Genomic DNA, 11,323 nt, shown 5'->3' with positions numbered 1-11,323 from the left:
AACACACTTGAAGTTTAAAATTACAAAAATGAGCATAGCTTGGTTTGAATGCCTAAAGGGGGATACATATTGAATTTGGCAACCCAGTAAGCGATCGTAAAATGTGGCAAGCAACAGGTGGCCCCTTGGGATAAATCTGGCTCTCCAGCAAACACACTTGGCTCGTTGGCAATGGCAGTTTCCAGCTTCTCGTTTACAAATAACCTTTACGCTGCTATTTTTTTTAAAATCCACTGTAGATAAACGTTTGAAAACATGCAAGGCAATTAAGTTACATTAAGTGTAACCCGAAATAAAACATAGGCCTAATGTATAAAGCAGTTAATACTGTGAAAGATAACACAATAGGCCTACCACCACATGTGAATCATTTAATTCCAGACAAAATAATTATACACGTCTCGCCTTCAGAGAAAATACCAAAACAACAGTTTTTTCTTTACTTTTTGTCTTTAATGAATTAGAAGAAGCGGGCTAAATGAGAAAAAAAAAATAACCACACCTTGCTAACAAAACTGTCCTGCAGCTGATCTTTGTTGTATATGCTAGTAAATTAAAAGTGCCATTGGAATTTCATGTGTATTGCACTAAACAACAGTTAATTAACTGTTAACAGTTTCATTATCTCTCATGGAATATTATTTCTGCTTTGTCAACCTAATTTGATTTTTTTGTTTTAAGCATCACATTAAATGTGACATATTTCTTGTTACTCAAGGTTACTTATAGCTCAATCAACACAGGAGTTTGGATTTTTAATACTGATATTTGAGAGGTAAAAAAAACAGATAAGAAGTTATAGACCAGTGTTATTTTTATTCGAAATAGGATAGAACAGGCTCCGTTAAACTTATAAAGAATCTAGTCCTGTGAAATACTGGTGACCTATCCAGGGTGTGACCCACCTCTTAGCCAATGTCAGTGGGGGTCAGCTCCAATATGGCAAAATCTTGGGACAGTTGACAAAGCAAATTTGTCTTTATATATTATTTTATAGCATGATGTCCACCACTACCCATGTTTTACACTGAAACAAAAGAAGTAAAACATATTACTTAGTTATTCGGTCTCTTTATTCTAATACTATATCATCATTCATTAAAATTGTCTTGAATTAAGTCAGGGAAACACAAGGTTAAGTTTGACAGTGCATTAGATAAAAAATACCTATCTGGTATGATCTGTAGAAAGTGCCAAAGACTTTTTAGCATGTAATACTGATCACTGCACAGTTGCTGTCAGCTCCAAATATACAAAAAATCTGAACACAATATACCCAGTGAAAAGACTACATCAAAAATAAATAGAGATATAAGTATTTAAGAACATGAAGTCAAATGATGAATTTGGACTTTTAACTGTATTTATCAAGGTGTTCAGTAGGTATTAGAGGACTGTCACTATTAAAAGTCACATGGTTTCCTTCCTGAGAAAGGGCTACTGTCTATGAAGACACTACATCAGGAAGGATGGGGAAAGTTAAAGTCACACGTGCCCTCTCTTACTGAACTTACTTAAAAAAAAAAAAAAAAAATAGCCAGCAAGATGAATTGAACTACAACAAGCCGATGTTTGTCATTATCAACACCATCATTATTAACTGAAAGGGAAATCATAATAAATAGGGGTGTTTGCCTCCATTTATGTTAAATCCAATGATTAGAAATAATTTTGACATCATATGTTTTGTTTTGATAACCTGATCTTCTCACTGCAGCAAATGCCAACCTGTCAACACAATGAAGAATTTCTCAAAGGTTTATCTTCTATCTAAAAAATGTTTCACATATGTAAACAGGTCAGAGTTTAGTTCACAGTTAAAATTAATCAAACATAAAAATAGGGTTTTAAAGAAATAGTTTGCACTTTGGGGAAAAATGCTGTTGTTTGTTTTCACAGATTCATAGGAGGAGATTGACACTGCCCCAACATCTGTACAGTAGCTGCAGCTAGTGGCTAGTTACCATAGTTTAGCAAAAAGACTGGATAGTTATGTCAATGCCAGACTATTTTTTTGGATGGGACCAGTACCGTCCTGAAAGCTCTACTGGTTTTCCAGCTCCCAACCAAGCATCACAGCACAAAATAGAAGGCTTTAATTAGAGAGCCTTTACATGCTGGTAGGCAGTGGACTGTTTCTCAGTGTTTCCCATCTTTTTGCTATGTTAACTGGCTACTGGCTTCAAGCTTCACATTTACCACACAGACATGGTAAGTTTTTCGATCTTCCCATCACACTCTGCAAAACACGTTTGTTTGCTTTTTCTTCAAAATTTCACACTATTGCTTTCCGGTAATTACTTTTTCTTTTCCAATGGCAGCTCAGACTTTCTTGGTTTAATGGTGAAAAAGGTGATAAGGCCAGTGTTACCCTGGCACACTGTCTGGGTGTAAATTCAAGTTGTCACATTGTTGTTACAATATAAATACTATTTTGATATAAAAGTGTAGACAAACCATAATGGGTCAAAAGTTGTCAGTTTAGCAGCTCAGCTTTCTTTGTGTATGTCTCTGAGATGTGACACAAGCTGCCTGAGACTGTGTGAACAGTGACAATTTAAACTGAACAGTATTTGCCCTTGATTGTTTACAACCGTTGTTGACATGGTAACATTGGCAGCAACCCCCAGTCCAGTGTGTTAAACAAGTCCCAGGATGGACTGTTTCTTTTACAAAAGGAATAGGAAAAGAAATACTTGATGATATAATCTAAAGCATGACATCTCAGTTTAGTTGTATGACTAGTCAAATTCTTTCAACATGCAACATTTGTATGAGTTCCGACAGAACTCAAGGAAGTGTCAAATCCTCTTTAACCCCCTAACCCTCTAAAATGGCCAAAGTAAACTACTAAAAATCCACATAAAGAAAGCAGAGTCAATAATATCAACTGAAGGCCACATAGAGGTAATTAAACAATAACTTGAAACTTGAAACTCAGCAAATAAGCTGTTTCTTTGTAATGTCACCATCAATAGTCTTAGGTGTCTATATAGTTACAAAAGCAGCTCTTGAAGGCAGGGCAGGGAACAAGGCTGACAAAGGTTTAAAAGTCCATGGAAAAGACTAATAACATACTACAAATTTCAGATTTACATGTGGTTGTTGAAGTCTGAGGGCTGCATCAGCACTCAGGTCAAAGTTTCCCTCTGTCATCCTAATCATCTGTAGAAAGGACAGGCAGCGTCTCTGAAAGTCTGTGGTCTCTTCACAAAGAGTAAGCGCATCTTTTCCTCCCTCTTTACTCAGAGGACGAACTGTATGAGGTCAGGTGGTTGCTCAAGCCTACTAATGCCACTAGCAGCAGTAGCAGGAAGGTCCAGAGGTCAGTGTGGGTGGGGGCAGTTCACACCCTGGTGTGGCGACAGCTATGGGATGAGCCCGAGCCAGCAGCTCCGGAAGGGGATGAGGGGTCCTCGTCGCTCGACTCGTTCTGCTCCTCTTTGTGGAGTCCCAGGCTGATGTGGCTCTGCAGGGCCGCTGGGGTTAACCACTCCTTGGGCAGGCAGCTCTGCAGAAAGGGGATGCAGGAGCTGAAGTAGGCCAGTCTGTTGACCCAGCGAGGGATTTCCCGTCCACACAGCAACTGAAAAGAGGACAAATAATGTGATGTTTAGCAGACTGTCTTTGCTGATTCTACAGTACTCATTGAGATCTGAGCCTTGTACTACAGGAACATTGACTGACCAATCAGAATCTAGAAAATCTGGACAAACTCAGAATCTACAGAGTCCCAACAAGGATCAAATAGTTTGGATATTTTTATAGGTTAGTCAAATAGTTTGCTGTTCCAATCTTTCCATGGGTCCAGGCTGCAGGCTACAGACTGCAGGACAATAGCCATGAGTAGAAGCTTTGTTGGTTTTAGTGTCTGTATGGGGATTGTCAAAAGTACAATTTTATTTGAAAAAGCTTGAAGTTATGTTTAAGGCAGAGCTTTAAAAATTGACAAACATTTTGTCATTTATTATGATAAAATGTTTATCTACATATTTTCATATATAATCTACATATTAACATACTGTATGTCCTCAGATCTTGAGACTGTTTGTCTTTTTTCCAAAGACTTAAAAAGCTTATCTTAAAAAGCTCTGAATGGTTTACTACCAAAATGGATTTCTGGTCTTCTGATCCATTATGAACCATTCAGAACTTTCTGACAGTTTGGGACAAGTCTCCTTACTGTCCCCAGAGTCTAGCAGCATTCAGTTTTATGCACCACATACGATTTCTGGAACATATTCCAAGTTGCAACTCAAACTTGAGATCTTTCAAAACTCTCAGCTCCTTTGAAACTCAAGATTCTCTTCTGGCACTCAGGTTATGAGAAAATACTGTGTACAAAGAATCCTGTACTGTAACAGAAGCATTATTCACAGTTGATGCTCAGCACAGTTCTGTATCTTATAGTTCCTGAACAGTACGTACAAGGAACAAAACAAAACACTTGACAGTAAAAACAGTATCAGACTGACCTCAGACAGCGAGGAGGAGAAGTGGTTGCAGTTCTTATGCATTAGATGGTAGGCATTCCCTTTGAACTCTTTCCCGAGCTCCTCCATGATTTTATCTATGTCCTCCTCTGTGAAGTCTGTGGTGCCCAAAACAATGGCCTCCCTGTTCAAAAGCATAAAACCATGTAGCAGAACAGCTACAGTATCTCCACCACTAACATTACAAACACATCAAGGTGGATTGCACGCTCAAGTTAGACAGACTCACTTGAATTTGAATGTCTCTCCCAGTTCAGCGGCATTGCCGGGATTGATCTCAAAGATGCCGCTGAAGGGGTATGGATGACCCCCGTATGCAAATTCTGTGTGGACAAACATGCAAAACATAGGTTCAGTCTACAAAAGAATCACACTAAACAACTGTAGTTACACAGAAGCAAGTTCCAATTAATCACCGTCACACACTGTATTTAAACCATTAGTGGCTAATTACAGGCCTCTCTGAAAACACTGATGTACGCTAGGGGAACAGCGAGTTAGGAACCTTATGTTGTTACCTCTGTACTTTCTGAACCCTATGGAAACGATTGCACTTCAAATTTCAGGTTGTTTTATTTGAGTGTTTTCATTTTTACAGTTTTATAGTTCTAAACAGCAACAATTTATCTGACATTTTACTTTAATATTTTACACACAGAACATTTAATGAACGTTTACAACATGATGCAGTTAATATTAGGTCGACCTTCATCACTTACTTTAAAAGATGTATCTATTATTTACACATAAATGAATGCACTGCTATTAAACATCCAACAAAATAGTCTATTATTCTATAATACTTACTGAAAACTTTAGCATCATGAGCACATTTCATACAGATTAGAAATATACTAATCTGTGGGGAAGGAAGTATTATTCATTGCAGCATTATCAACAAAATGATCTTTAAGTATGAAAAAGTGAAAAGTCTCATTGTGTAGTGCAACTGCCTTTTGCAAAATTACATTTTATATATTGTATTATTGAATGCATCAATGTATAAACAACATCTTGCTGTTGTAGTGTGCTGTATGTAGATAAGTGTAATCACCTTACATCCTTATACCTATTAAAATAAATTATACTTTATAAAATCAACATATGTTTTATATGTACTGTAAATACCTAATCTGCAAGGAAATTAGTAAATGTAGCTACAAAGCATAATATAGTTTCAAATACTGTCAGTGACAAAAGTGTATTCAAGTACAGCAGCACAGTAAATGTACTGTTCCCTTGCTGTCAGTGGGTGATGACATTTCTGCAAACTCAATGATTCATTAAACATCTTCAATTATCCATTAGAAAAATCAAGATGCCTAGAGTGTATTTTAAAATAATGCTGTTATCCACATTTGAAATATCACAACTTCTCAACTTAGTTTCAAATGATGGATTATATGCAGCAGGAATCAATAACTTCATTTTTTTTTTTACCACATTTGTCAGCTCTAAAAGAGGTTGAGCTGCTGCAGTTCTTGAATTCACATGGCAGCAATAATAAGTAATAAAAAAATAACGGGGTCATTATGCAAAAGTATGCCGCAAGCTCAGGATATTGAGCTGAAATTCTTTAAAAAAAAAGATTCACTGTGCTGTATTGATTGGGTTTTTACTATCATCATATTTCTCGCTGTGCAGAGTCAATATTTCTGTTTGCAAGGTCATGGTGGAATTCCCATTGATCTAGTTTCACGCTGGTTTCTGCCTTTATTTTCAAAACACACACGTACACATTCGCAGTGAGTCCGTGGTGACTCAACCCAAAAAAACGGGGTCATGTTAGTAAGTGCACAACTCTGTATTTCCTTTCTAAATTCAGACTTCAGCTGTGTCTGTGAAAACACTCGGGTAAGCCAGTGATGCACAGGTCTGATTTTAACCTTTTGTTATTCTGCTCTGGTCAACTGTAATTTTATTTCACAGACAAAAAGGAAGCTGGATCTTACCTCTGCCATAAATCTCAATGCCTGAGTGGAAGACTCCAATACCCAGATTGGATGTGTATTCATTTATCCAGTACTGCAGAGAAAAGATGGACAAAAGCAGAGTTGGTGAAAGAAACAGCCTTTACAATCATCATGTTGTATCAGACAAACAGTAATGCTACAGAAAATACTACACCGTATAGAATCATAGGTACGTTCTCAGAAAGATACTGGCTTGCTAAAGAAATGCAATGGTTGTAATTGTTAGAGCCTAATTATAAAGACTAAGAAGAAGATCCCTAATAATAACTGGGCCAAATCAGCATGCGGACAATGATCCACTGTGGCGACCCTGAACTCACGGTATAAGCCGAAAGGACAAAAAAAACACAAAAAAGAAGAATATCCCTATTAATAAAAGTATAATTTAAGTTTACGTATGTGAGTGCATCAAAATGACTGCTAATAAATGTTATTTTTCCACTAAAGGAAGACTTTGACATTTTAGGGAAATGCATATGTGCCTGCATGTTTCTATTTAAAATGGAAACCAATGAAGTAGCCTGTCTGACCTCGATAAATGGCAGCAGCTAAACAAAGTCCATCCTGTGTGACAGTATTCAGAGTTCCATCGCTTGCCTTTCTATTTAGACGGCCAGCAGCCGGAACCATGAGATACCCTCTGCAATAACTATGGTGGACTTGCAGAAGATACGGTGATGTACGTTGTAATTTCTCTCCTTGTTGGATGTTGTCTGTTTCTTTGTGCTACTTTAATGTTGCACAAATAATTGTCCATGGGGGACATTTTTGATTCTTTGATTTTTTTTTCTTCCTGTGATAAAGGGCAGACTTGCCTTTCCCCCGTTTCCAGTCTTTTTTATACTGAGGAACCACCGACTTAGTGTCACAGTTCCTGTCATGCTCTGCCTGCACGTCTGCCAGGTCTATACAGCTTCTTCTGTTACAGTCACTTCACTGCACTTGCCACCAGTCTGGTCATTGAACTCTCCACAATACAGAACCAAAAACACACAGAATCTAAATAGATTTCTAAGAACTTACCCAACACAAATACTTTAATTTATCATTTAACTACTTTAACAGGCTGCTGTTTTCGTTCAACATTGATTCTCTAATGATACAGATGTTTGTCATTATTTTTAATTATTTACTAGAGATGTTTCTTCACCCCGTTTATTACTTTTACAAAATTTATACCAGACATGCACATTTACCAACAGCATGTTTAAAATGCATTTTCTTAATGGAGTACTTTTGAATTTTATGTACATTTCAGGGGATGTACTTAGAACTCATACTTTTAAAGAATTCGAAGTAGCATGCCTATTTGTAGTGCAATATTTGTACTTGAGTATAGAACTTGTGTACAGTGTGCAAATGTACAGTGGGAGCTCAATGGGTAAAGCAGCAGGATGGGATGCAGAAGTCTGCGGGATAAAATCAACATGTGTGTGTGGACGGATCAATAAATCTAACAATGTCATTTTATGTTGTCTGTTGTTAAATTTGTAGCAAATATATGTTGAGTTGTTGGCTATATTTTGTGGACAGTAACAACAGAGGCATCTTTTTATGCAACGAGCAGAGACAGAAGCATCCAGGACTCATCCGTTGCATGGGACTGACATACTACAATCAATCAAACAGTTAGTCTCTACTGCAGCTAATCTGCAAGTCTGCAGCAAAATTCACTCATAAGATCCTGGTGATCAACCTGGGTTGAGAGGAACCTTTAACTGCAGACAATTAGGAATTAATTCAGGACCACAATTCCCCCACCCCATACCCACTGAGAATGAAGAAGCACACTAAGAGCTATCTATGCAGCTGTCCCCTATTAATATTAGAAAAGGTTTGCGAGCTTAGAGTGATATAATAAAAGAATTTCCACGTCTCAACAGAATCGGCTCATGTTTCTGCAGTGACCTCTACCCTACAACGACTCTCTCTAGCTTTTGTCATTTCACACCAGGAATGGATAGACATCTTTAAACTGGGGAAACCTTTCAGCTTCCTGGAGGTAAACAAAGTATTCAAGGACTAATTCTCTCATCTGACTCAAATTAGATTGCCTATCAAATGACCTTACATTTCCCCACACTAATGACAACATTCGTGGAGCTTTTCTAGCTTCTTTTTTTTGCTGAGAGAAAACGAAGCCGTGCCTCCGCTCTCCTGTTATTTGTGAAAGAGCATTTCTGCTGCAACAATCCGTGCAGTCTCTCCTCCAATGTTCTGCCTATATAAATACACAGCATGTACCATCACACATCAGTCACATTGAAGGTGATTGACTTATCTAGATCGCTGATGCATGAGGAACCTTCAGATGGATCCTGCTGTGCTCCAGTGTTTTTGATTTATCAATAAAGTATGTAAAGCTGACTCTGACTGCTACTGCGCTCGAAATCAGTTGCTCCCACTTCAACAGCTACTGCACAACCTGTTAGGTGCTGGCACTGCAGTGCCATGATGTTATTAAAGCAACTGTTTGAGCAGCTGTCACTCACATTTGTAAACAAAATGCATACATAAAACCACTTACCTAATATATATTTGTATTTATTTTAAATACCAATTCATGGAACCTATACTTGGATCTTTAAATTGTCGACCTACTGTATATATAGATGAAGAATTGACCCTGAATCTCAAAATGTCTTCATGAATTTTGAACTTATGAACAGTTTATGCAAATGCCTGTTCGTGGTGACCAAATGCAAAAATGAACTCTGCTTTCGTATCTGTACATGTGTATAAAAATACTGATAAATGCTTAGAGGGACATGTGCAATCATATGTCAATTAATGTGATTAGTTGTGTCATATAATGCTATAGAATCATTATCCCTTTACAACTACATTATAACGTGTTACAAATAACATGAGTAGTATAATGCTTCTAAATGTTAAATGATGGGAATTAAGTGTTAGTGTTTCAACCGTGTTGGCAAATCAAGTCACAAATGGCCTTTTTCTGTGTATTTACAGCAACATGTTGCATAATATTAACAAAGGAGGGTGTTCTGCAGCACAGTCTCAAGACAAGGCAGTGGACACGTCTGAATGAGGACTCCTGTCCTTTGCTAATGTGTATGGATTTGTGTGTGTACATGTGTGTAAAACTGTGTGTTTGTGTGTTGAAGCCAGAGTGACAAAGGTTGAGGGAGGCTCTTGTTACACAGGCTTGAGGTTGCAACATGACACTGAATTCTACTGTACTTTCTTAGGCACTTTCCTTCCTCTCTGTTTAAATTTCACTGGATTCTCTATATTCTCACAAACCAAAACTGCAAACCTGCTAAACAATAGGTGAATTCATGCATAACACAATGCATCTCTGCAGCAAACCAGAAAAGGCCACGTACACCCCTCATCAATTAATATTGCACTAAATAGATATGTGAGAGCCAAACTCCACCGAAAATGTCTTCAACACTATCAGCCCACAGTATGGGGGGAGTTCAGAATTGTGGCCCAAATCTGGATTCATACGAACAGACCTTTGATGCACAACACTGCCCGCTTTGCACGTCATACTATCCACCTGATGGCTTTGCCATGTTAAAATACCTTTGAAAAAGTGAAACAGGCTTTGCTACAAGTGTTGCATTGCCAACATGGTCTCTGATTATCAACATTACCAGCCAGAAACCGACAAAACTAAATCAAAAGTGAGCGCAGCTCGGCTGAGGTGGACCCTTACCATATCATACACATTAAGGATGACTGGTTCATTGGCCATGGTTTAAACCTGAGCTGGAAAGGCAAACGTCCCCACCCTCCACGATTTAAGGTTGTCAGCACCTCCGCACCCTGCTTAAGTCACAGGGCCCCACGGTGGACAGCAGGAGCAGCAGCGTGCAGGCTTCTGCTGGAGGGATGGAGGCTGCTCATTCCCCCGCGGGACAACAGCTACTTGCACGGACACAGCTCTGCGCGTAAAGCCGGGAAAGCGTCCGAAAGACACCGAAGTGGACCGCCGACGTTTAGCAGGTTGCCACAGGGCCACTACCGCAATGCCTGAAACAAAGCATGAAACTCAGATGGGCAAAGCGAGGTGCAGCCGCGGACGCAAAAATATCAGCTGTACGGGAAATCGATACCGGCAGGATGTGTATTTGCGGAATAAGAGCGTCCAGAGCAGCTCAAAATATCAGTTCCGATGCGGCAACGCTGTCCATAAGCGACATAAAGGAACCACAAGTGCTGAAATCCGAAGCAGGCGCCCTTCTGTCATCATGGGCGAAGTGGGGACAGTTAGGGCGGACCGATGTCGTCGATGGAGGCGGAGTGCGGGCCATTTTCTCACGGAGGATGTTGCAGCAGCTGTGGGAGAGGACTCCTGAGCCCCGCTGCTTAATTACAGCTGATAGGGGGGGTGTCCGGTTCACCAGCAGGAGCAGTAGCAGCATCCCCGGCCGGCGCTGCTGCTACTGCTGGCCCTCATCCAGCATCCTCTTCTTGCTGAGGGGCGACTAATAGTCGGCACAAAGCTCGGCGACATGCCTCCTCGACCAACGCGGATGAGGGTCTGAAAATATACTTGGGGAAAAAAAGCACCAAAGCCACCGAGATCCAGCGGTGTCGTGAGGGCACTTTCCAGCTCCGTCTCTGTCTTTCTCTGGTTGGGACTGAAGCGTTTGATTACATCATATCTGCCCCCGAGGCTCCGTCCTCCAACAGCTGTGAGAAAGGGCTGCTGGTGGGTGTACAGGAGCACATTTGGTTATAAAAAACACCCCTTTACTATTTCTGTCAAACTGCTCCATGCTGAAATATGCTTTATTTTCACCTCCGCGCTGCGTATGAGCCATTTTTCGTTACGACACGTTAACAAAAGCCACTTTGTTCCTAGATCCATAACTAAACGGG

The 11,323-nt window shown here is 39.5% G+C and overlaps 1 protein-coding gene across 1 annotated transcript; it reads right to left on the bottom strand.

Moving 5' to 3' along the window:
* Positions 1 to 391: 391 nt before the first annotated feature.
* On the bottom strand, positions 392 to 11,067 carry LOC137101189 (deubiquitinase DESI2). Its single transcript, XM_067479262.1, has 6 exons — positions 10,555 to 11,067; positions 10,155 to 10,471; positions 6,446 to 6,518; positions 4,723 to 4,816; positions 4,476 to 4,617; positions 392 to 3,586 (listed from the first exon to the last, which is right to left on the bottom strand). Exons 2-6 carry the CDS (start codon positions 10,191 to 10,193, stop codon positions 3,347 to 3,349), a joined length of 588 nt encoding a protein of 195 aa, XP_067335363.1. The 5' UTR covers positions 10,194 to 10,471; positions 10,555 to 11,067; the 3' UTR covers positions 392 to 3,346.
* Between the last annotated feature and the right edge of the window lie 256 nt (positions 11,068 to 11,323).

The sequence above is a fragment of the Channa argus genome, chromosome 16, assembly GCF_033026475.1.
Source record: "Channa argus isolate prfri chromosome 16, Channa argus male v1.0, whole genome shotgun sequence".
Taxonomy (NCBI): Eukaryota; Metazoa; Chordata; class Actinopteri; order Anabantiformes; family Channidae; genus Channa; species Channa argus.
This window is presented reverse-complemented; position numbering and strand designations above follow the sequence as displayed.

Bases quoted from the DNA above. Each gene is read 5' to 3' on its own strand.
- LOC137101189 (XM_067479262.1), bottom strand. From the start codon at position 10,193: ATGGCCAATGAACCAGTCATCCTTAATGTGTATGATATG. The intron at 6,519-10,154 runs GTAAGGGTCCAC...TTTTCTCTGCAG, and splicing joins TCCTTAATGTGTATGATATG to TACTGGATAAATGAATACAC. The intron at 4,817-6,445 runs GTAAGATCCAGC...TTGTCCACACAG, and splicing joins CATTGAGATTTATGGCAGAG to AATTTGCATACGGGGGTCAT.